The 27,943-nt window shown below is 37.9% G+C and overlaps 1 protein-coding gene across 7 annotated transcripts in view; it reads left to right on the top strand.

The window, feature by feature from the left end:
* The window catches only part of LOC123500148 (mucolipin-3-like), a 608,730-nt gene that overhangs the window by 379,465 nt on the left and 201,322 nt on the right, over positions 1-27,943 (top strand). For all 7 annotated transcript variants that reach the window (XM_045248826.1, XM_045248829.1, XM_045248827.1 and 4 more), the window contains one exon: positions 6,964-7,113. In XM_045248826.1, coding sequence (XP_045104761.1) covers positions 6,964-7,113 — 150 coding nt within the window. The remainder of the gene's footprint in view (positions 1-6,963; positions 7,114-27,943) is intronic.

The raw sequence follows: 27,943 nt of genomic DNA on the forward strand, positions 1-27,943 counted from the left end.
TTGATGGAGATGGAGCAGGCCTAGGATTAGGGAGCTGAAACATGTTATCATCACTGCCAAGTGGAGATTCCAAGTAGAGTATCCCATCACAATCAAGTGACACTGTATGCTCCGTTTCTGGAGGACCATGTGGATGCAGCTCGGTCTGGTAAAAAAAATTATATATATATGTGTGTGTGTGTGTGTATATATTATATATATATATATATATATATATATATATATATATATATATATATATATATATATATATATATATATATATATATATATATATATATATATATATATATATATATATATATATATATATATATATATATATATATATATATATATATATATATATATATATATATATATATATATATATATATATATATATATATATATATATATATATATATATATATATATATATATATATATATATATATATATATATATATATATATATATATATATATATATATATATATATATATATATATATATATATATATATATATATATATATATATATATATATATATATATATATATATATATATATATATAATCAGGCTCCTAATCACTTCTACATATAGCAATTCCTGGAAATACTCGCTCTATCTTTTCCTTACATGCTACTTCAAGTATACATGAATTTGGGTCACACCTGGCCAATTCGCATAGCTCACCAAGTAGTTGACAAATTTGTTATGGAGTTGCTTGTATAGGCAAGTGTGTATGTAGTGAAACAGAATAAATAAATTAACATAACCTTAACCTTATCTTAAATAGCTTCGTGGACCTCTAAGTGATTGGATCTTTTATCCAGGCATTAAGTTAGGTTAGCCTTGTTCAGTTGGTTAACTAAGCTGTATGATTGGGTCTTTAATCCAGGCATTAAGTTATGTTAGCCTTGTTCAGTTGGTTAACTAAGCCGTATCCACGCTTTTCTACCCTCACAGTGCCATAGCAAAAATGTTAAGCTGTCAATCCATATGCACAAGCTGTGCGACTCGGACAAATGGGGCCCAATGTCTCCATGGGTGCTGCATCCTGGAGCAGGTACTTACTGATGGCACAGTTACGTCGAGGTTAGATGTACTCCCCTGTTGCGTAACAGTATCAGCTAGGAAGGAGAGTGAATCGAACATCTTCCATTTTGGGGTGTAGTCTCCACCAGAACCACTTTTGATCTGTCTGATTTTGGCCATCTTGTGATGAAATGAGGACTTTAGAATGTTGAACTTGTTCATTACAGCATCTGCAAGAAATTTGTATGATTACCATATAAAAAGCTGCAAATCTGCATTGAGAATACAACAATAATGTTAAAGGGCAGGCCCTATCCCTAAAAAAAAAGCATGATAGGCAAATCCTAACTGTTACAAAGGCACCTTCAACAAAGGCTCCAATAATAATGAAATGTAAATATTTTTTCCAGCATACCTAACCTTACTATTGAAGGAAAGGGGCTATCGTTTGATTAGGTTAGGTTAAGTCAGGCTACGTATAGTTGACGCCACCTGCCGATGCCACTTGAAACAATGTGTCAAGATAACAAAAATTCCTTATTCGCTTTGAGTGAAATCTTCAAATTCACAATACCTATTACCTAGTATTAATTATACATAGATACCCCTTTGTGAAAGATGTGCGTGCCCTAATAATATCTCACAGTGAAAACAGATTTTGGTAAATATGCAGAATAGGGCCTTCTTCAAAGCTGACCTAAAACTTGGTCGTACATATTCCAATAACTGACCTTAACACATGAATGAAGGTGTAAATAAATGCTCTTAACCTAACCTAACCTAACCTAACCTAACCTAATATATGGTAACCTAACCTAACCAAGATTACAAGGCTAAATTAGGTTAATTTACATTAGGTTAGGTTACAATGCATTAGGTTAAGTTAGGTTAGCTTACATTACATTAGGTTAAGAGTGCTTATTTAAACCTTCATTCATGTGTTAAGGACAGTTAGTAGAATATGTAGGACCAAGATTTAGGTCAGCTTTGAACAAGGCCCTATTCTGCATATTTACCCAGATTTTTCATGCCACACAGGAAAAAATTTCCATACCAAACTGGAAATTTTTTGTATTGACACCCTGGCTTGTGAGGCTGGGTAGGTGTTTGCTTACTGTTAGTTGTGGCTTCGTATTAAGGTATAGAGACATGTATTTTGATTCTCAGCTATAATATGGAAGTGAAATAACATATTTTCAAGGCATGGACTAAATCCAGACAATATATCTTACCTGCATTTATTCCTTCCAAATCAGGGAATGCTGCTTGCAACTCCTCCGATATTTTCTTGTACAGTTGCTTTCTCAGTAATTTCTTGGAATAGTCTTTGTGCTTGGTATCCCACAGAGATGGAACAGCATGCACTTATTCAATTAATGCAAGCTCTGCTTCGCTGTTCCACTGCACAGGCATGTTGCTGCTGGGGTGCTGGAGGACTGTGGTGCACGTGGCTGCTGTGCGCGGTGAAAATAAAACTAAACAACTTCTTTTCAAAAGATCCAATCGATAAGAAATTATTAATTCCACCCAAACAGTATATTTTCAACTCCAATATTACCCATATGGAATATCGTGTTATTTCGTAATCTAAACATGTAAAAACAATTTTTTCATCGTCTGCCACTCATAAGAATCCTTTTGCAAGACAATATACCTATTTATTTCAAGTGGATATTAACATAATGCCTTATAAACACCTGAAGTGTATCCCTAGCAGTTTACTTACCGTGAGCAGTGATTACGCTAGCCTGAGCACGCTGAGATGATGGAAAACAACGTTTCTGTGAGCAAAATGCTCACGAAACATGCTGTGCTCAGGCAAATTGTGCCCGTGTAATAGCCGCTTAAGGCGCCCATCCATGGCTGGGATGTCCACAGTGGCACCACCATCCAACCCCTCGCTTTCTCCACTTGTATCTTCTGCAGACACCAAGAAATCATGGCAAAAGGGGGAAAATATAAACTAATTCAAACTGTGCCCGGTTGATTGAAAAGTCATCCAAGTATTCCGCTTCATGGTCTGGTTTCCATGAACAAAGCCTTTTCACCTTTTTGTTTACCCTTGATGCAAATAAATCTATGCTTGGAGTTCCAAAAATTTTGCATATAATAAGTGTGTATTCATCCAGTTTCCAAGTTTCCATTCAGGTTTATCATTAACCTGTACAGCGTCAGAGACGTACGAGATACGTCGGCTACTCTGAGCGAACCGGGCGTCAGAGATGTATGAGATACGTCGGCGAGCTTTCTCGTGTTTTCGGAGCTATTGCGTCCTCAAAACCTACCATTATACCGCCATCATGCACTGTAGACATTGCTCATGCTGCCTCCTCGTCCCTGCTAGCATGAATGCTTCCTGTATTTATTTATTACAATTCTGAACTTTAGCAGTTTCTGCTGCCTTCAGCTAGGTGTAGCGGGAAACTGACGCCTCAACTCCGCTAATATGAACAAAGCGTAATTTCCATTACTTACTCTTACTATTTCAGTTGTTTTTGGTAACTGTTATATTGTGGTAGTGAAAACTTTGTATGACATAAATAAGAATTTTCCAATCGCTTTGTTATAAGGAAAAACAAGTACATATTACTCGGAAAATATTTGCATCGTGAAAGGTAACACTCTCTCGCAATATCTCATGTCCATTTTTATTCACAAGCACTCCCAAACAGCAAAACATGACATGTTGTTTTTCTTTCAACTCAGGAACGATATTATGCATGTGTCCAACTCAGGGATCAACTGGTGAGAAACGAGGAAGTGAATAAACTAGTCACATAAGGCTTTGCTAAGTAACCTTAGTGCAAAATATCTCGCACCAATTAATACCACTTCCAGTCAGTTCTGGGAGGAATGACTGTCATTTTCATTTGTTTCACATCATTTAAGACTGGTTTAGCAAAAAAAAAAAAATATCCATGATGTGGTCAGCACTGGTGAAATCACAAAGTCTCAGATCTGCTGACGCTGTACGGGTTAAACTTTTGAGATACAGTGTCAGCTAAGATATCTTCTTTACCTGGGGTGTGAGAGCTTGTGAGCCATGCATTATTGTTAACACACCATTCCCATATGTCAATGCAGATGTCATTACAAGTAAGAGATTTTGTGCCACCCATTTCATTCACATAGTTTACAGCTGTGGTATTGTCACAAAATACTTTAATGTTCTTACCTGTAACCTGACTTTCCAATGCTTTCAAAGCAAAGAGAATGGCTTTTAGTTCTTTTGCATTAAAATGTAAACCTTTTTTTTCTGTTGACCATCTACCGTTCACTATTTGACCATCTCAGCAACCACCCAACCTTTCTCTGAAGCATCACTATAAATCTCTATTTCTGAACCTGTACAGAATATTTTCCTGTCATGACCTTCTGCATGATTAATCCACCAGATTAAGTCTGATTTCATGTCTCGTTATTTCCATCTATCTGTCAAAGTTGCCCTTCTCTTTTTCCAAAGCCACTATTTTACCTTTTCCAGCTTTCTGTAATGTAATTTGCCCATTTCCACAGCTGGAATTGCATCAACCAAAAGACCAATTATCCTGGCCACTTCCCTGATATTGGCTTTGTTTTTGTTTAGTAATTGTCTACTGTTCTTTAATATTCCTTTCTGTGCTCTGGCAATGTAACAGTCATGTCCTCTGAGTCAATGATGTTCCCCAGATATTCTATTCTCTTTGTGAGTTCTAACATTGATTTTTCCTCATTAATGCAAAAACTCAATTGTTTTAAAAATGTAATTGTGCTTTGCATGCAGTCTTAACAACCTACCCATGAGGAGTTACACATCAGAGAGTCATCAATAAAGCTGATGATGGTGTATCCATGCTCTCTCAAAGTTGCAAAAACAGGTTTCATTAATTTAGTAAATAGGCTAAGACCTTCTAATGATATTCTTTTGAAGAGAGTTGTGAACTGGTAAATTTTTCCCTGCCATCTAAAACAGAGATACTTTTATTGTTCATCTGCTATTTTTATTCAATAGTATGCATGCCTTAGATCAAATGAGGCCATGTAATCATCCTTATTAACAAGTCTACTCGTAATTGCTTGTTCAAAATTTTCCATTTTAAGATATTGTGTTTGTTTAATTTTTCCAAATGTAGAAGCATTCTGTTTAATTTTTCCAAATGTAGAAGCATTCTGAATTTTCCATTCTTTTTCTTCTTAAAAAATATAGAGGAAATTATTTGTTCATCTGGTTTTGGTGTTTCTTTGATCACTTTAAGCTCTAACAATTTAGCAATTTCCTGGGAGATAACCCTGCACTCTTCCCTGTTAAAAACATATTCCACCCCATCCCCAAATAAATGTTCAATACTGCCTACATCTATGTCAAGGTGCCAATGTGCAACAATGCTCAAAAAGAAGGAGTCACTTGTGATATTTTGCCATTCATGTAAAAACTTATGAAGTCTACCAGCTTAAAATCTTTGGCTTACATGAGTTAATGCTGGGAATTGGTGTGTCCCCAGCCTCGGTAGTTTTTTGGTTCAAAGTCTTGCTTGGATGACTGACATTGGTCTGCCTTGTAACCATACTCCTGGTAGCTATATGGGTGGAATCTTAAGGAAGTGCCTCTGCAAGGATTTTTACCAAAGAATCCTCTTGTTTTAGGTCCTCCAAATTTTCTATAGATTACCATGGTGTGAAAGGTTTCTTAACTGTGAACTTGTTTCTTATTTCTTCTAAGTTTCTCAGAGTCCTCAATTTGTTTTGCTAATTGAGAGACATCATCTCCAAACAAAAACCTTGTCATGGGAACCTTGTCTGTGTACAAGTGGTTGCACCTTGGGTTAATTTCATGCTTGATGATGAACCTTCTAGCCAGGTTATTGCAATAGGTGGCATTCCCAAGCAAGGCTAATGCTCCATTGCAGTGAGGAAGGATGCCTTCTGAAAAGTGGAAGGAATAAGGAAAATTGTTACTGGAACAATAGAATATCCTGAGCAGCACTTCAACGTGATGACGTGTATTTTGTGTCATCGAGGCGCTGGTGACATATCCACTGATGCGTATATTGCATCATGGCTGCTTTCCTGCTAAGATGGTGTGTTTTCTTTCTCAGATACTGTATGAGATCTCTCAGAATGTAGGTCATATATGATGCAGTGACATACTTGACTTTCATCATCATTGCAAAGGTGTATAGCTTTCTTATATCAGAATAAGTACTGATAAGCCATGCTAGAAATAATTAGTTTACCATAAAAATTTATGTTTCATTTGTCTTCAGAAAATGGTCTTGAGAAGGCAGATTAATATTTTTTTCTATAGAATTTATGTGGATTTATTTCTTTTTGTACGTAGCTGCTATGAAAAATCACTTACCATTGTAATTATTTCTGTAGTGGGAGAGAGAGAGAGAGAGCGCTGCCTCTGAGTCAGGTGTCTCACCACCTCCACCCAGTCCAAATATGGCGCCAGGAATCGTTTTCTCATGCCTGTAGTGAAGAGGATAAATGTGGGTTGTACAGGATTTACAGGAGTCATCATTTCTCTTTCAACTTGTCTTCCTTCTTCTAGAAAGTTGCCCCTTCTTGCTGATAGTTTAGGCATTTTGGTATACCCATTGTATACTTTGGTAAACAAATAATATGTACTCGTATAAATAGATAGAGAATTACAACTAAGAAAAAAGACATACATTGCACTCTTTCAAATACAATTTGACTATTGAAAAATTGCTTGCAATTTGCAACAAATACTTATGAATTTCATGTGATTTTTTTTATTAGTGAAATATTCTGAATATTTTTAGACCATTATTTGTCTTTTTTTCTCCACCTCAAAACAAATAGCATTTCATTACCAATATGTTAATCTCTGGCTCTTGGTTTTTTTTGGGGGGGAAGTATAGCATTGTGATGTAAATAATAGTAAAATTTCTATAGATACAGTATTATAAAGATATATTAAATTTCTTCTCTGCAGACCACTGAATTGTTCTTCAGACAGCAGTATGGCAAGGAGCTAAGCCTAGAAGAACGCATGGAATTTGTCAACTTGTGGTATCTACTTATATGTATAAATGATATTTTCATCATACTTGGCTCCTGTCTCAAGATTGGCCTGGAGAGTAAGGTATGTTCTTGACATCTATTTTGTCTTAATAGAATAAAGAATGCTATTGTAAATCCTCAATATAATGTAAACGTTTAGGGAGAAATTTTTTTTTTTATATCTGAAAATTCCCCCTGACTAGCTAGGTCTTTTTGTGAACTTGTTATTATATAAGGAAGTTGTTTGATATTACATATTGAAATATCAGTCACTCTACCTATATGATTACATAAATGAATTATTCATGTACAGATACATATGCCTAAATTCCCTGTCCAGTCTATAAAAAAAAAACAGAACAGAATCTCCCTGGAGATAATTTCCTGAAGGTTTACTGTCTTTCTCATGAGAAATGAGTGAACAAGGAAGAAAAAAATACCCTGCCAAAATGATGATTACTCCCAGTTAGGTTCAAAGCTCTAAATCAAAAGTTGCTGTGAACTTATCATTAAAGCCAATATGATCTCACTGAACATTTGTTTATGTATCACAACACAAGGGAGCACTCATTACCTGTCATCTAAAGAGAGATCCACAAAAGGACGGTTATCTTCATTATATCCACTTCACACAACGTTTTGAGAAAGTACATATCCCATCTTCAGGTGCATAACAAACACTGTAAAAAACACACATAAAACTTTAAAACATGACCAGACACAGTGGTCCTGCTACTAGTTCCTCCAACAGGTAAGTGGGGAGGGAAACTGGCTTACCAATATTTATAAGCTCCTACTCACTAACTGGCAAATTCTGATTGGTTGACTAAGAATTTACTATCCAATACAATATATAACACTATATTCTAATATGTAATAGCTAATGCAAAAGAGAGGAAAATTTAAAAGTATGATGTAAAACAGTTAGTCTATTACAGAAATATTTTAGCCTAAAAGAATTCTCAATGCTGATTGGTTGAAACAAAGTACACGTATATGAACCTCGAATCCTAACTATGCTAAACGACACTATCTCACCTAGTTCAAAATTATTAAGTAAAAATTAATAATTTGGTAGCTAGTTCTGTACCATTTAATTCTGGCTTCTCTTTCACAATAAATAAAGATTCCGCTATCCTAAGGTCTGAGTTACAATATGCCCTATATTTTATGTTAAAGTCCTGATCAGTAAATGCATGATTACATTGTAATGCGTGTTCTCTTATGTTTGAGAAACTAGGCTCAATGATATGAGCATTAGTTCTGTACGATACTCCAAAGTGCTCAGAAATTTGAATTTTTAGGTTCCGACAGGTGGAACCAATATACCGTGACATGCAGTCCGGACATCTAAAGCAATATACGATTTTTGAGCACAAAGGAGTAGGAATAGCATCTTTGAATTTAAATAAGGAACCTATGATGTTTTTATTAACCAAAATTAATCTAAAATCAACATTTGGAACATGTTTCTTGAGTAAATGAGACATTGTATTACGTAAATGGTAACTAAATTTTCCTGAGAAGGGCAATGTAATGTATCTAACCTTTTTGGTTTTATCCTCCACAAAATTGTCATTAACAAATTTATTGGTGATAAACTTCTTAATTTTGTTTCTCTATTAAGTCTTTGGGATAACCATTAGTATGAAAGTAATGTCTTAGTCTTTCAAGTTTATTATGGAACAGGAGCCAAGTACTACAAATATTGTATGCTCTAAGTAGTAATGTTTTGATGGAATTTATCTTGAACAGGGAAGGGACAAATGAATAAAAATTCAAGCCCAAACCCGTATAAGTTTCTTTCCTGAAGACATCTGTGGAAAGAGATCCATTATTCTTTGTGACCATTATATCTGGGAATGGGATATTATTATTAATCTCAAACTCAGAAGTGAATGATATATTTTTTTGTTTATTATTTCAATATTCAAGAAAATTATGAGCTTGTTCCTTAGATTTAAATTCTAAGAAGCAATCATCTACATAACGGTTGTATTTAAACCCTTCGCGCCGGATGTTAAAAAAGCCCGCCTGTATGATATACGGGTGGTAGTGCCGCTCGCCCGAGCGTGGGAAACTTGTGCAAGCTTGTCATACTTGTCGTCTGTGTGTATTATGCTGTTATTTTTTAGTCACTATATCGCCTTCGAAGAGGAAAGTGGACGCTTCTCTCTTCGGAGAAAGAGAGAGAGAGAGAGAGAGAGAGAGAGAGTGACATTTGCTAATATTTTAGACACAAGCGGGACGCATGTAGCTTATCTTTCGAGAGGAAGAGGGAGAGGGAAGGGAGAGAGAGAGAGAGAGAGAGAGAGAGAGATTAGAAAATTTGTTGTTTTTGTTTTTGTGTGTGTGTGTGTGTAATTCACTGTTTGATCTGCTGCAGTCTCTGACGAGACAGCCGGACGTCACCCTACGGAACGAGCTCAGAGCTCATTATTTCCGATCTTCAGATAGGCCTGAGACCAGGCACACACCACACACCGGGACAACAAGGTCACAACTCCTCGATTTACATCCCGTACCTACTCACTGCTAGGTGAACAGGGGCTACACGTGAAAGGAGACACACCCAAATATCTCCACCCGGCCGGGGAATCGAACCCCTGTCCTCTGGCTTGTGAAGCCAGCGCTCTAACCACTGAGCTACCGGGCCATGTGTGTGTGTGTGTGTGTATGTGTGTGTGGTGTGTGTGTATGTGTATTTACCTAATTGTATTTACCTAATTGTAACATACGGGAAAAGAGCTATGCTCGTGCTGTCCCGTCTCCATATCTATTAATGTCCAGCTTTTTCTTAAAATCATGAATATTCCCTTTCTCTTCTGTTTTCCAGGGTCGGAAGTTGCATTCTTTTCAGTCTGTCTTCATAAGTCAAATCTCTTAAGTCAGGCACCATTTTGTTGCAGCCCTCTGTACTTTCTCTAGTTTCCTTATGTGTTTCTTTAAGTTCGAGCCCACTGTATTGTTGCATATTCAAGCCTCGGTCTTATCATTGCAGTAATTATTTTCTTCATCATTTCTTCATCTAAATATCTGAACGCCACTCTTATGTTCCTCAATAAGTTCAATACTTCTCCAATTATTTTGTTTATATGTCTCTCTGGCGATAGGTCATTGGTAATTGTCACCCCAAGGTCTTTTTCTTCATGACTGGTTTTATGTCTTCATTTCCTATCTTGTACATACTCCTGATTCTTCTTTCACTCTTGCCAAACTCTATTTTCTTGCATTTTGTCGTGTTGAACTCCATTTGCCATGTACAGCTCCATTTCCATATTCTGTCCAAGTCTTCCTGGAGTAGTTCGCAATCTTTGTGTGTGTGTGTGTGTATGTGTATTTACCTAATTGTATTTACCTAATTGTAACATACGGAAAAGAGCTATGCTCGTGCTGTCCCGTCTCCATATCTATTAATGTCCAGCTTTTTCTTAAAATCATGAATATTCCTTGCTGACCACTTCCACGTCTAAACTATTCCATGCTTCCACCCTTCTATGAGGGAAGCTATATTTTTTCACATCTCTCCTATAAGTGGCCATTTTTAGTTTTTTCCCATGCCCTCTCGACATTCTTTCATTCCACATACACAGATCTTCCCTATCCATTTTTTCCATGCCAATCATCACTCTGTATATTGCTATCAGGTCTCCCCTTTCTCTTCTGTTTTCCAGGGTCGGAAGTTGCATTCTTTTCAGTCTGTCTTCATAAGTCAAATCTCTTAAGTCAGGCACCATTTTTGTTGCAGCCCTCTGTACTTTCTCTAGTTTCCTTATGTGTTTCTTTAAGTTCGAGCCCACTGTATTGTTGCATATTCAAGCCTCGGTCTTATCATTGCAGTAATTATTTTCTTCATCATTTCTTCATCTAAATATACGAACGCCACTCTTATGTTCCTCAATAAGTTCAATACTTCTCCAATTATTTTGTTTATATGTCTCTCTGGCGATAGGTCATTGGTAATTGTCACCCCAAGGTCTTTTCTTCATGACTGGTTTTATGTCTTCATTTCCTATCTTGTACATACTCCTGATTCTTCTTTCACTCTTGCCAAACTCTATTTTCTTGCATTTTGTCGTGTTGAACTCCATTTGCCATGTACAGCTCCATTTCCATATTCTGTCCAAGTCTTCCTGGAGTAGTTCGCAATCTTTGTCACATCTCACTTTTCTTAACAATTTTGCATCGTCTGCAAATAGGCTCACATAACTGGACACCCCATCCACCATGTCATTTATGTAGACCGCGAACATTACTGGTGCCAACACTGATCCCTGTGGAACTCCACTCTCCACCAAGCCCCATTCTGATGGTCTGTCCTTAATTATTGTTCTCATTTCTCTTCCTACCAAAAGTCTTCCATCCATTTTAGTAAACTGCCATGCACTCCTCCTACCATTTCAAGTTTCCAGATCAGTCTCTGGTGTGGTACCTTATCAAAGGCCTTTTTTAAATCCAGATATATTCCATCAGCCCAACCATCTCTTTCCTGTATTACATCTATCACCCTCGAATAGTAACATATCAGGTTTGTCGTGCATGAACGTCCTTTTCTAAAACCAAATTGACACTCACAAAGTATGTCATTTTTCTCCAAGAAGTCTGTCCATCTATTCTTCACCACCCTCTCACACATCTTAGCTACCACACTTGTAAGTGACACTGGTCTATAGATCAATGGGTCTCTCTTGTTACCTGATTTATAAAGTGTGTGTGTGTGTGTGTGTATTTACCTAATTGTATTTACCTAATTGTAACATACGGGAAAAGAGCTATGCTCGTGTTGTCCCGTCTCCATATCTATTAATGTCCAGCTTTTTCTTAAAATCATGAATATTCCTTGTGTTGACCACTTCCACGTCTAAACTATTCCATGCTTCCACCCTTCTATGAGGGAAGCTATATTTTTCACATCTCTCCTATAAGTGGCCATTTTAGTTTTTCCCATGCCCTCTCGACATTCTTTCATTCCACATACACAGATCTTCCCTATCCATTTTTCCATGCCAATCATCACTCTGTATATTGCTATCAGGTCTCCCTTTCTCTTCTGTTTTCCAGGGTCGGAAGTTGCATTCTTTTCAGTCTGTCTTCATAAGTCAAATCTCTTAAGTCAGGCACCATTTTTGTTGCAGCCCTCTGTACTTTCTCTAGTTTCCTTATGTGTTTCTTTAAGTTCGGAGCCCACTGTATTGTTGCATATTCAAGCCTCGGTCTTATCATTGCAGTAATTATTTTCTTCATCATTTCTTCATCTAAATATCTAACGCCACTCTTATGTTCCTCAATAAGTTCAATACTTCTCCAATTATTTTGTTTATATGTCTCTCTGGCGATAGGTCATTGGTAATTGTCACCCCAAGGTCTTTTTCTTCATGACTGGTTTTATGTCTTCATTTCCTATCTTGTACATACTCCTGATTCTTCTTTCACTCTTGCCAAACTCTATTTTCTTGCATTTTGTCGTGTTGAACTCCATTTGCCATGTACAGCTCCATTTCCATATTCTGTCCAAGTCTTCCTGGAGTAGTTCGCAATCTTTGTCACATCTCACTTTTCTTAACAATTTTGCATCGTCTGCAAATAGGCTCACATAACTGGACACCCCATCCACCATGTCATTTATGTAGACCGCGAACATTACTGGTGCCAACACTGATCCCTGTGGAACTCCACTCTCCACCAAGCCCCATTCTGATGGTCTGTCCTTAATTATTGTTCTCATTTCTCTTCCTACCAAAAGTCTTCCATCCATTTTAGTAAACTGCCATGCACTCCTCCTACCATTTCAAGTTTCCAGATCAGTCTCTAGTGTGGTACCTTATCAAAGGCCTTTTTTAAATCCAGATATATTCCATCAGCCCAACCATCTCTTTCCTGTATTACATCTATCACCCTCGAATAGTAACATATCAGGTTTGTCGCATGAACGCCTTTTCTAAAACCAAATTGACACTCACAAAGTATGTCATTTTTCTCCAAGAAGTCTGTCCATCTATTCTTCACCACCCTCTCACACATCTTAGCTACCACACTTGTAAGTGACACTGGTCTATAGTTCAATGGGTCTCTCTTGTTACCTGATTTATAAAGTGTGTGTATTTACCTAATTGTATTTACCTAATTGTAACATACGGGAAAAGAGCTATGCTCGTGTTGTCCCGTCTCCATATCTATTAATGTCCAGCTTTTTCTTAAAATCATGAATATTCCTTGCGTTGACCACTTCCACGTCTAAACTATTCCATGCTTCCACCCTTCTATGAGGGAAGCTATATTTTTTCACATCTCTCCTATAAGTGGCCATTTTTAGTTTTTTCCCATGCCCTCTCGACATTCTTTCATTCCACATACACAGATCTTCCCTATCCATTTTTCCATGCCAATCATCACTCTGTATATTGCTATCAGGTCTCCCCTTTCTCTTCTGTTTTCCAGGGTCGGAAGTTGCATTCTTTTCAGTCTGTCTTCATAAGTCAAATCTCTTAAGTCAGGCACCATTTTTGTTGCAGCCCTCTGTACTTTCTCTAGTTTCCTTATGTGTTTCTTTAAGTTCGAGCCCACTGTATTGTTGCATATTCAAGCCTCGGTCTTATCATTGCAGTAATTATTTTCTTCATCATTTCTTCATCTAAATATACGAACGCCACTCTTATGTTCCTCAATAAGTTCAATACTTCTCCAATTATTTTGTTTATATGTCTCTCTGGCGATAGGTCATTGGTAATTGTCACCCCAAGGTCTTTTTCTTCATGACTGGTTTTATGTCTTCATTTCCTATCTTGTACATACTCCTGATTCTTCTTTCACTCTTGCCAAACTCTATTTTCTTGCATTTTGTCGTGTTGAACTCCATTTGCCATGTACAGCTCCATTTCCATATTCTGTCCAAGTCTTCCTGGAGTAGTTCGCAATCTTTGTCACATCTCACTTTTCTTAACAATTTTGCATCGTCTGCAAATAGGCTCACATAACTGGACACCCCATCCACCATGTCATTTATGTAGACCGCGAACATTACTGGTGCCAACACTGATCCCTGTGGAACTCCACTCTCCACCAATCCCCATTCTGATGGTCTGTCCTTAATTATTGTTCTCATTTCTCTTCCTACCAAAAGTCTTCCATCCATTTTAGTAAACTGCCATGCACTCCTCCTACCATTTCAAGTTTCCAGATCAGTCTCCGGTGTGGTACCTTATCAAAGGCCTTTTTTAAATCCAGATATATTCCATCAGCCCAACCATCTCTTTCCTGTATTACATCTATCACCCTCGAATAGTAACATATCAGGTTTGTCGTGCATGAACGCCCTTTTCTAAAACCAAATTGACACTCACAAAGTATGTCATTTTTCTCCAAGAAGTCTGTCCATCTATTCTTCACCACCCTCTCACACATCTTAGCTACCACACTTGTAAGTGACACTGGTCTATAGTTCAATGGGTCTCTCTTGTTACCTGATTTATAGATTGGGACAATGTTAGCTCTTTTCCAGTCTTGGGGCACTACACCTTCCCTTAATGAGGCATCAATTACTTCACAAACTTTTTCTGCCAGTTGCTCCTGCATTCTCTTAAAATCCATCCTGATACCCCATCAGGTCCCACAGCTTTTCTCACTTCTAAACTCCCCATCATGTTCTTGATCTCCTCCACAGTTACTTGAAACTCCTTCATAATCCCTTTCTGTTCCATTACCAGTGGTTTGTCAAAAGCAGTCTCCTTTGTGAATACCTTCCGAAAGCATCCATTCATAGCCTCTGCCATTTCCTGGGATCTTCACTGCATACTCCATTTACTTCTAAACTTTCAATACTTTCTCTATTTTTGATGTTGTTGTTCACATGTCTGTAAAAAGCCTTGGTTGGTCTTTACATTTATCAATTATATCCTTTTCTTGTTTCTTTCTTTCTTCTCTTCTAATCAACACATATTCATTTCTTGCTCTTTTGTAACTTTCCCACTGCTTAATCCGTCTTTTCCTTCTCCACCTCTTCCATGCATCCTCTTTTCTTGTTCTAGCCTTTTCACATCTATCGTTAAACCAGTCCTGCTTTCCAACTTCTCTATGTTGTCTTATTGGTACAAATTTTTCTCACCTTCTTTGTATATTTTTATAAATTCCTTCCACTTTTCATTTGCTCCTTAGCACTCTTGAATTTCATCCAATTTGTCTCTTGAAAGAATTTCTTTAGGTTTCCAAAATCTGTCTTGGCATAATTCCATCTTCCCACTTTATATTCTTCATTTCTTCTAGATTTCTCTTCGTCTATCACCTTGAACTCCAAAACTGCATGATCACTTTTGCTAAAGGGCACTCCACCCTCATCTCCTCAATGACCATTGGCTCTGTACTAAAGACCAAGTCCAGTCTTGACGATGCTCCCTCTCCTCCAAACCTAGTATCTTCTTTGACCCACTGAGTTAACACATTTTCCATTGCCAGTGTCAATAGTGTATTTCCCATGTTGTCTCTGATCCTTCCATTGACCAGTCCTCCCAACACACCTCTTTACAATTAAAATCTCCCATCATTATAGTTCGTTCACAGCCACCCAACATTTCTTCCAGACATGTTCCTGTATCACTTATCATTTCTTCATATTCCTGTACTGACCATGCATTTGTCTTAGGTGGTACGTACACCACTATGTAGTGCCTCTTTTTCCTTCATTAGTTTCTGCTCTGATCTTTAGCACTTCTGCCTTTCCCATACCTTCTTTCACTTGATCCACCTTTATATCTTTTTAACCAGCAACATCACTCCTCCTCCCATCTTACCTACTCTATTTCTTTTCCAAACATTATATTTCCTTCTCCAACCATCATCAGGTCTTCTCCTCTCTCAGTTTTGTTTCAGTAAGACCCACAATATCTGGGTTCTTGTCCCTCAAGTAATCGTTGAGTTCTAAAATCCCGATATCACTCCATTTATGTTGGAATACATTACATTCCGCTCATACGTAAGTTTCTTTAGTCCTTTCTTGCTGTACTTTTCTGGGTTATGAACCACTTCCTCAGTCTCATATCCAAGATTCTCCAGAAAAACTCTTTCTTCTCCTCTTCTGTCCTCTCTTCATTTTTTTCAAAGCCTCCTTTCTCAACTCATTTAACATTTCTCTTTCCTTTTCACCGAGATCTCTTCTCAACCAAATCTTCCTTGTTGTTTCCTGCTGGGCTAGCCTCCATGACTTCTCCACCAATTCATCTACATCCTTTTGTGACTTAAGTTTGATTCTTATTGGCCTCATACCTTCTCTTGTGAACTTTCCAATTCTATGGAAGTCCTCTATTTCTTGTACTAGGTCTTTTCCTCCTCCTGCACCACATTAATGATATTATTTATCACCTTTTTATGTTTTCTCTCTCTCCATTTTACTCGGTGTCTTATCCTCCTCCACACCAAATATCACCACACATCTCTTTTTGTCTACAGTTTCCCTCACCAATGTCTCATTTGATTTAATAACCTTCACCACTTTCTCAGCAATCTTCTCTTCTATGATCTGTTGATCTATAATTTCAGCAAGGCCCAAAGTTTTCTCCCCTAATTGTATTTACCTAATTGTAACATACGGGAAAAGAGCTATGCTCGTGTTGTCCCGTCTCCATATCTATTAATGTCCAGCTTTTTCTTAAAATCATGAATATTCCTTGCGTTGACCACTTCCACGTCTAAACTATTCCATGCTTCCACCCTTCTATGAGGGAAGCTATATTTTTTCACATCTCTCCTATAAGTGGCCATTTTTAGTTTTTCCCATGCCCTCTCGACATTCATTCCACATACACAGATCTTCCCTATCCATTTTTTCCATGCCAATCATCACTCTGTATATTGCTATCAGGTCTCCCTTTCTCTTCTGTTTTCCAGGGTCGGAAGTTGCATTCTTTTCAGTCTGTCTTCATAAGTCAAATCTCTTAAGTCAGGCACCATTTTGTTGCAGCCCTCTGTACTTTCTCTAGTTTCCTTATGTGTTTCTTTAAGTTCGAGCCCACTGTATTGTTGCATATTCAAGCCTCGGTCTTATCATTGCAGTAATTATTTTCTTCATCATTTCTTCATCTAAATATACGAACGCCACTCTTATGTTCCTCAATAAGTTCAATACTTCTCCAATTATTTTGTTTATATGTCTCTCTGGCGATAGGTCATTGGTAATTGTCACCCCAAGGTCTTTTCTTCATGACTGGTTTTATGTCTTCATTTCCTATCTTGTACATACTCCTGATTCTTCTTTCACTCTTGCCAAACTCTATTTTCTTGCATTTTGTCGTGTTGAACTCCATTTGCCATGTACAGCTCCATTTCCATATTCTGTCCAAGTCTTCCTGGAGTAGTTCGCAATCTTTGTCACATCTCACTTTTCTTAACAATTTTGCATCGTCTGCAAATAGGCTCACATAACTGGACACCCCATCCACCATGTCATTTATGTAGACTGCGAACATTACTGGTGCCAACACTGATCCCTGTGGAACTCCACTCTCCACCAAGCCCCATTCTGATGGTCTGTCCTTAATTATTGTTCTCATTTCTCTTCCTACCAAAATGTCTTCCATCCATTTTAGTAAACTGCCATGCACTCCTCCTACCATTTCAAGTTTCCAGATCAGTCTCCGTGTGGTACCTTATCAAAGGCCTTTTTTAAATCCAGATATATTCCATCAGCCCAACCATCTCTTTCCTGTATTACATCTATCACCCTCGAATAGTAACATATCAGGTTTGTCGTGCATGAACGCCCTTTTCTAAAACCAAATTGACACTCACAAAGTATGTCAATTTTCTCCAAGAAGTCTGTCCATCTATTCTTCACCACCCTCTCACACATCTTAGCTACCACACTTGTAAGTGACACTGGTCTATAGTTCAATGGGTCTCTCTTGTTACCTGATTTATAGATTGGGACAATGTTAGCTCTTTTCCAGTCTTGGGGCACTACACCTTCCCTTAATGAGGCATCAATTACTTCACAAACTTTTTCTGCCAGTTGCTTGCTTTATTAATCACCAAATATTTCCTTGAAGGTTGATACATTAGAAAAGCATCTGATTTAGAAATAGGAAAGGGAAGGGAAGTCATCCTGAAGACATCAAAGGTGTCAGCTGGAATTCCTCGCAAAGGAACGAGTAAGTAGAAGCTCAAGTCATGTAATGCAGTCTTATGGATTACACGAATAGCAGCTCTGTGTAATCCTAAATATTCTGGTTTAGGAGGAAACAATAACTCATGTTTAGTTGATATCTCATCTAAAAGTTCTAGTAAAAAGGCATTGGTCACAATATTAGGAGAAATATGGGTTTCCACCATACTTTGTAATCCTGTCTTAAAATTAATATGATCAGCTGCAATGGATGTCAAGGCTAGCTGGACATGCAGTAAAATTTCCAGTGAAAGAATGGACTTTTCATTGTTTTCTATATGTTTTTCCATTTTATTCATAAGGGTTTTAGTAACACGGGTAGCAGTTTCTAGTTTTTCTAATGCTTGATGAACATTAGTCAGTTCATTTAGAGTGACATTGATGACATGAGAATGAACATTGAGGAGTTTTCTTTCCTCTTCTGTGAAGGAATCTAATGATTGTAGTCTTTTATGAATGAAATCAATTTGATCTTGTGTAGCAGTCCCAAACAGTGTGTGTGCAAGGGATCCTACAAAGTTTCTTGCCCCTCTAGTTTTCCTTTTAGGTTGGGGAATGTCATTGGCTACAATATGCATTAGAAAATCCTGCATTGAAACATGTAAATTTCGAAATCTTTCTTGAAAAGCAAGGATATGTTGAGAGATTAAAGAGGTAATTAAGATAAAGTCATCTCCCTCAATTTCATCTAAACTATAAATAATATTCTGAGTGATATTGTTGGCTTTTCTAATAGGCTCATAAATATCCTCTAATTTCAACAAAAAGGGCACCACATAAGCTTATCCAGTTAGAAGTAGTTGACGGTCGTGGTAGAAACTCATCCCTTGTTGAGGAGGTGAGCTTAGGGGTACATCCCAGGCTTGATTGTATCCCATGCAAAGGAACATTTCTTTTTACTTATTTACTTTTACCATATTCTAAGGGCTTATGCATTACAAACGGAAGATTCGGCACACTTGTCCTTGACCGTAAACTATATGGGACTGATGTGGCAGCTTCTCCTTCAGATTCTTCTTGCACATTCTCTGTTGCATTATCAATTTCCTCATCAACGCTATGACTCGCTTCTGATAGTGAACTGTCATCCAAGTGTGAATCGACACTGTGTTCTACATCCCCTGAGAAGACTGGAAAAGGATCCAATGTCTGTAATGTCACCTTGGTTTCCCTTGTTTCACCTCGCTCGTGTACTGGATATGCTCGTCTGACATTAGGGTTCATCTGTGGGGTAGCATTGTCTTCATGGATAATTCTTATTCTATCAGTGTGTAATGTTGTTGTTTTACCAGTTCTGATGTTTCTTAATTTGACCACTACATCACTCACCTTTTCTATCACTCTTTAAGGACCTGTGTATGCTGGTTGCAACTTAGCAGGGGTTCCTGCAGTGGGCACTCTACGGACATATACTCTATTTCCAACTTGAATAGTCTTTAACCTTGCTTTCTTAGATTGAGCCTTTTCATTTATTCCTTTAGTTTCTTCTAAATATTGCTGACACCTAGCATATACCGTATTTGCTTTTGTTGCCATCTTTTATTTAAAATCCTCAACATTATACCAAGCTTGTTCCTCTTTCAGCACTTCAAATGGGATGGCTGGATCTCTGAGATACATGAGATAAAGAGGGCTTTCTTTTATACTTGTGTGGTAAGCACTATTATATGCAAATGTAGCTATTGGGAGCATAGTGTCCCAGATATTCATATTATCTTGCACCAAAGTGCGCAGTATGTTAATCAAAGTTGCATTTGATCTTTCAACTATCCCATTTGCTTGAGGATGGTAAGCTGTAGTTTTGTTATGTTTAAACTGTAATAACTCAGCTAATCCTTGTAATATAGAATTGACAAATTCTCTACTTTGGTCTGTCACTAACATCTCAGGTATACCATGTTTACAAGTCACTTCATCAAAAAATACTCTTGCAACTTCTGCAGCCGACTTAGTCCTAAGTGGTTCTGCAATTAAATACCTAGTAAGCACATCTATCACAAGACAATACATATGTCCATTATCTGATTTACCCATGGGACCTACAATATCCATATGAACGCGCTGGAAAGGCCTCTCAACATCCGGGTATCGTCTCAGTGGTGCCGGGGCGTCCCCCGACCTTTTAAGGCGACGGCAGATGATACAAGACCTGCAATACCTTTCAATGTCCTCCTTCATTTTTGGCCAATATGCAAATTTCTGACACCTACTTAAAGTAACGGATGGCCCACCATGCCCCGTGGTTGGTAAGGAGTGGCCGAGGTGTACAGCAGTGTGCACGAACTTGTCAGGGACTAATATCTGACGCGTCATTTCACCATATGTGTTCTGACTTACTCTGTAAAGCATATTATTGTCTAGAGATAATTCTGATATCTTCAACTTCATATATTTCTTATCAATATTGTGCTTACTTAACTCTCCCTTAATTTCTTGCTCAGTTAGATTCTCTCTCAGTAACTCCTTCATTACGCCATAAAATTCATGGTTGTCTTGTGACCTTATCAATTCCTTCAGATTCCAATCCACCATATTTTCCTCTGTGTTTCCTGTTATTGCTAACATGTGTTCATTAGCATCATTGATTTCCACTTCCCTCAATCTAGATAAATGGTCTGCTACCTTGTTAGCTTTTCCAGGAATGTAGTCCACCTTAATATCAAACTCTGCAACAGCTAATTGCCACCGAATGATCCTGCTATTTGCATTAGAGGTAGTCAACAGCCATATTAATGGTCTGTGATCAGTGAGAATATAAATGGGGTAACCTAGGCACAAATCTCTGTTTATCTTGAGCCCATACACAATTGCTAGAGCCTCCCTTTCAATTGTACTATAATTAAGTTCAGCCTTGTTCAGTTTCCTGCTAAAGAATGATAAGGGTCTTAAATTATTCATGCTATCTTTCTGTTGTATAAGTCCTCCGATCGCAAAGCTCGAAGCGTTCGTCGTCAAATAAAATGGCTTTGAGAAGTCTGGAAATTTTAAAACAACATTTTGTGCCAACTCTTGCTTCAAGGTCTTAAAAGACCAATTAGCTTCTTCATTCCATATTATTTGTTTATTGTTTTTCCTTCCATTCACCATTCCTGCTGTTAGTTTAGTTAAAGGAGCAGCTATCTCGGTATAGTTTCTCACAAACTTCCTATAGTAGTTAGCCATTCCAATGAACGACTGTAATTCTTTCACTGTAGATGGTGCTGGCATGTTCTTAATAACCTCAATTTTGCTAGGCTGTGTTTTTAACCCTTCTGCTGATATAATATGCCCTAGATAATTCACACTGTCCTTAAAGAAATTGCATTTTTTCAAGTTTACCTTCAACTGAGCCTCTTGCAAGCGTAGAAGAACCCTCTCCAAATTCTTTACATGATCATCTAGATTTGTTCCTTGAACTATGATATCATCAATATAAACAAAAGTATCAGATCCTGTCAGTCCAGCCAATACCTGATTAATAATTCTACAGAATGCCGCAGGAGAATCCTTTAAACCCATAGGCAACACATTATGTTCATATAATCCATTGGGTGTTACAAATGCAGTCCAGGGCTTGCTTTCTTCACTGAACTGTACTTGATGGTAACCTTGCTTCAGATCAAGGCATGAAAATAACTTTCCTTTTCCTAAGTTATGCAAAATATTATTCACATTAGGCAAAGGGTATGAATCATTCAGCACATGCTGATTTAAATTCCTGAAGTCTATACATAATCTGATTTTTCCATCCTTTTTCACTATGGGAACAACTGGGGAATGAAAGGCTGATCTGGAGGGTCTAATAATACCTTGGCTCTCCATTACTTTAATTTGCTCAGCGACTTTATCCTGAAAGCAAGCAGGTAGGGGATAGGGTTTCTTTGGTGCAGGCATGGACTGTAACTGGATAGTATGATAGAAAAAGGTGACACACTTGGAGGGTCGTCATCACTTGCAAACACTGATGAGTATTTTACAACTAATCCTTTTAATATTTGATTTTCTCTTGTTCCCTCAGGATACATATGATTTATAACCCCTGAAAAAGCCTTAACTGTATCAGTTTCCTTTTCTTCTGTCACACCATTCACTGTATACTCATCGCTACCACTTGGTAAAACCTCCTTCTGGCAGGACTGTACATAGCCTAATGTTTTTCCTGGCTCTAACGGCATGTGTTCACATGAGAAATTTATATATCTTACTACAAATCTAGATTTTTTTTGCTTGTTACATTCTAACTTCACCAAACCTGGACATAAAAACTTAGACCCCACAACTCCTATAATTGGCTCAAATACAGCGATATCAATCTTTACTAACTTGGTTTCCAAGGTCACATAACTCACCCTCTCTCCATGTAACACTGATGCCTGAGCTACTGAGCATTTATAACTGGGATTATCTTTTGATTCATTTGTTACAGTTTCCTTTTCACTTCTCTTGGTGATCATGATGACATGCTTCAAGGGTATTTATGCAATAACAATTCTTTTTCCTTCAATATATAATTTCAGAGGTTTGGTATTTAGATTCATATTATATCTTTTCATAAAGTCAAAGCCTATTATTATCTGCGATGGCAAAGCTCTTTCTTCACTGATGATAAAATCATGTGTATACATCTTACCTCCAATTGTCAATGTCAGCTTAGTCTTTCCTGAGGTCAACATTACATCTCCACTCGCATTGCGAATAACTTTATTTGTTGGAGCAATGTGTTTATTTCTGAGTTTGTCTACAACATCACGCGATACGAGAGATACCCCTGCCCCTGTGTCCAGCAAAGCTAATGCACTCTTTTTTTCAATGTAAACCTCGATAGAAAAACTCCCCGTGTCACTGTTTACCGCTGTTATTACTACCGACTCATGGGATTGCGTTGGTAGTAAAACGGCGTTTTTGTGTTTGATTTGTGGTGTACCTACGTGGGTTGTTCATACAGTCCTTATTTGTGTGTCCCTGTATCCCGCAGGTGAAACAAGTTACCGTGGGCCGCGCCCGTGGCGGCAATTTCACAGTACACTGACTAGCAAAGTGACCCCACTTATGACATCTGAAACACTCTATTGTTCTGCAATTTTGAATAGTGTGGTTATTTCGCCCACACCTCTGATAATACATATTTCTGAAGTTCTGAGGGCGATTCACTGTGTTATCTGAAGTAACAGCATTCGCTGTCACTGCGTTTACGGGGACATCTCTGGTTTCCTTCCGTACTGCAGCATCGTGTAGCTGAAGGCTTGGGTGTGATGCTACATATTTGAGAGCCTTTTTATATACTAACAGAGGCTTTTTCATATCTGCCTCAGCAAGGATATAAGAAAGTCTTTAGGCAAAGCATTCACAATGATAGAGACAAATATATCATTATATACTTCTTTACCTGTGGGTTTCATGGTTTCTAGTTTTGCAACTATCCCTTCTACTCTGATATAAAGTTCGGTAATGGTCTCTCTGGGCTGTCGAGTCACTGATGACAGTTCACTGATCAGGCTTGGAAGTGATCTATCCTCTGGATAAATCTCAAGGAATTGCTTTTTACATCATCCCAATCATTTTGATGTTGCATTGCACAGTGTGACATATGAGTGTATGCACTGTCTAATGCATATTGTTTGGCCAACTCTATTCTCCCTTCGTCTGTCCAGTTCATCATTGTGCGATTTTCTAAATCTTTTATCCATGCATGAGCGCTGGTGATACATTTTACATTTGGTACCGTCTGGCTTCGTTCTTCACCTTCACAAAAGTATGGTAACCCAATTACCTTCGAAAAGTTATTTTTTGCGTTGTCGGTGATTGCTTCTGCAATCTCCCCAGTACTAATACAAGGCGGGTTAATGGGGGAGAGTTGAGACGTAGGGGTGAATGCGCCATTCTAGTGGTTGTGACGGTTGACTGCTGATTTACTTTACCGTTAAGGGTTGCCGAGCGCTGACGTAATTTGCGAACTATATTATTCATCGACAACTATGCAACATTAATATTCTCAATGTTTACTCGGTAACATCCACTACATCCGTGACATCCACTGTACTTAATCAAAAATTGATTGTCTTCACTCACAACTATACGTCTGCAACAATTGCAATTACTATTATAATCCCACCGCTGCCACCAGTTTCAGAGTTCGTTGCAAGTTGCAATTGCGCTATCTTAGGTGAAGACTTATTCTTACTGTAAGTAATATATCATACTGTATTGCATGTTTCCATTTTAATTCAACTAAAATTAAACACACCACGTCTCAATGCTTCCAATAATGTCTCACCACTTCAATCAATATCCTTAGAAATGTCTAGGCTTATCTTCGTAAATCCTTCACCAATATTAATCACATAACACTAGAAATTCCACAAATTCATCACGTGCCAATTTCACAGCTGATGCATCCAATATCAAAGCAATGCTTGAACTCAACTCACATATATATATATATATATATATATATATATATATATATATATATATATATATATATATATATCACAATATGTCATATGTAAATAACTCCTCAATATGAAATAATGCATCAACTGTCAAAATTGCACTACACATACATAAAATCTTAATACAACATCCTAGTAAATACACATCCTATAATTGTTTCCTCCTTTCATTTAAATAACACATACAATGTCTTAGACTGCATTATCGACTATAGAGCTCTACTCACTAATACAAGGAAGAGTCTGTCCATGACTCAATGGTTCCTCTCCTCTCGTGTCTGGAACCACAGCCTCTCGGCTTCTGTCTCTCGCGCTCTTTTCGCGTCTGCCGAACCCCTTTCTTGTAGGTCCAGCCTATTTTAGACCCAATGTCTCGTACTTTTTCCTTCCACGCCTAGTTTACCATCCACCATTCAGAGATGACTCCACATGGGGGGTCCACATGTGTACAACATAAGGACGAAAACATATACAAAATACCATAAAATAATTCTTAACCGTAGTACAGCTCTAGAAATGCGACATCATCCTATTGAAGTTTCAGAAGTTAACTTTTTCCCTACAACAATAACAAATTCCTTATTGGTCTAACTATGATATTCAGGTTGTTTATTTGTCATATTTATGTACCAATCATGGGTCACTCCACGTGGTGTATATACCTACTAAGATGGCCAATTTCTTATTGGTCTGATCAGGATAGCCAGGTTGCTTATTGGCCAGTTAAGTTCACCATCCATGTTTAACTCCACGTAGGGAACCATATGTGATTTACACTACTCCCCAAGGTCATATACTACTCCCCAAGGTTGTTTAAAAGTCATTTAGTCTTGGACATCTGCCTGGGTCAGCTCCTGGTTTGAAATCTGATCCCCGGCAGGCTATTCTCTTGTTAATGGTTTCTTGACCCACAGCATCTTGACCCAGCTGGCTTCTATTTATAGCAGGATCAATGTCCCGTAGATATGTTTGTTTTTTCCATGTATTGCTTCTGCTGCTGCATCAGGTTATGACAGGTGGATGCTATCTACCTGGACTTGAGAAAGACCTTTGATAAAGTACCACACAATAGACTGATGTGGAAACTAAAGATGACTGGAGGAGTAAATGATAAACTAGCAAAATGGATGGAAAATTACTTAATGGGAAGAGAAATGAGAACAGTGGTGAGAGGAAGGAAGTCCGAGTGGAAGAAGGTAACCAGTTGAATTCCACAAGGGTCACAAGGGTACCATCACGTTTTTTATTTATGTTAATGATATGCCAGTAGGAATTGACAGTTACATGAACATGTTTGCGACGACACTAAAATTATGAGGAGAGTAAAGAATGTGGAAGATTGTAACAAGTTACAGGAAGATCTTGATAAAATATATGAGTGGAGTAAGGAGTGGCAGATGGAAGTTAATATAGACAAGACCCATGTTATGAAAATGGGAAGAAGTAGATACAGACCAAACTGGGATTACAGACTGGGTGATGAGAAAATTAAAGAGACCAATGAGGAGAAAGACTTAGGAGTAACCGTGCAAAACACTTTGTCACCGGAGAAACACATTAACAAGATTTTTTGGAAAACATACAACATGCTTCAATATATTGGCCTTGCATTGCACTACCTAGATGAAATAATGATGAAGAAAATATTATGTACCTTAATAAGACCCCAGCTAGAATATGTAGCATGTGTCTGGTCACCGCATATGAAGAAAAATGTGAAGAAGGTAGAAAGGGTACAAAGGCTGGCAACAAGGATGGTACCAGGACTCAGGGAGGTAGACTATGAGGAAAGACTGAGGAAGCTGGGGCTGACCACATTAGAAGAGAGAAGAACAAGAGGAGATATGATAACTATGTATAAATTGGTGAACAAGATTGACATACTGGATAGAGAGTTGATAAAGGTGACCACAAGTAATCATCTCCGAGGACATGAAAAAAGCTAATAAAGGACATCTGTCTAAATGACGTGAGAAAATACAGTTTCCCGCATCGTAGCATTGATAAGTGGAATAAACTGAGCAGTCATGTCGTTGATGCGGTGTGTGTCAGTCATATGAAAGAAAGATATGACAGGAATGGACAAGGAGACAGGACACAGAGAGCTTAGCTCGGGTCCTGTAATACACAAATAGGTAAATACACACACACACACACACACACAAGAAATGAATATGTGTTGATTAGAAGAGAAGAAAGAAAGAAACAAGAAAAGGATATAATTGATAAATGTAAAGACCAACCAAGGCTTTTTTACAGACATGTGAACAACAACATCAAAAATAGAGAAAGTATTGAAAGTTTAGAAGTAAATGGAGTATGCAGTGAGGATCCCAGGGAAATGGCAGAGGCTATGAATGGATGCTTTCGGAAGGTATTCACAAAGGAGACTGCTTTTGACAAACCACTGGTAATGGAACAGAAAGGGATTATGAAGGAGTTTCAAGTAACTGTGGAGGAGATCAAGAATATGATGGGAGTTTAGAAGTGAGAAAAGCTGTGGGACCTGATGGGGTATCAGGATGGATTTTAAGAGAATGCAGGAGCAACTGGCAGAAAAAGTTTGTGAAGTAATTGATGCCTCATTAAGGGAAGGTGTAGTGCCCCAAGACTGGAAAAGAGCTAACATTGTCCCAATCTATAAATCAGGTAACAAGAGAGACCCATTGAACTATAGACCAGTGTCACTTACAAGTGTGGTAGCTAAGATGTGTGAGAGGGTGGTGAAGAATAGATGGACAGACTTCTTGGAGAAAATGACATACTTTGTGAGTGTCAATTTGGTTTTAGAAAAGGGCGTTCATGCACGACAAACCTGATATGTTACTATTCGAGGGTGATAGATGTAATACAGGAAAGAGATGGTTGGGCTGATGGCATATATCTGGATTTAAAAAAGGCCTTTGATAAGGTACCACACCGGAGACTGATCTGGAAACTTGAAATGGTAGGAGTGCATGGCAGTTTACTAAAATGGATGGAAGACTTTTTGGTAGGAAGAGAAATGAGAACAATAATTAAGGACAGACCATCAGAATGGGGCTTGGTGGAGAGTGGAGTTCCACAGGGATCAGTGTTGGCACCAGTAATGTTCGCGGTCTACATAAATGACATGGTGGATGGGGTGTCCAGTTATGTGAGCCTATTTGCAGACGATGCAAAATTGTTAAGAAAAATGAGATGTGACAAAGATTGCGAACTACTCCAGGAAGACTTGGACAGAATATGGAAATGGAGCTGTACATGGCAAATGGAGTTCAACACGACAAAATGCAAGAAATTAGAGTTTGGCAAGAGTGAAAGAAGAATCAGGAGTATGTACAAGATAGAAA

This window comes from Portunus trituberculatus, chromosome 50, assembly GCF_017591435.1.
Source record: "Portunus trituberculatus isolate SZX2019 chromosome 50, ASM1759143v1, whole genome shotgun sequence".
NCBI lineage: Eukaryota > Metazoa > Arthropoda > Malacostraca > Decapoda > Portunidae > Portunus > Portunus trituberculatus.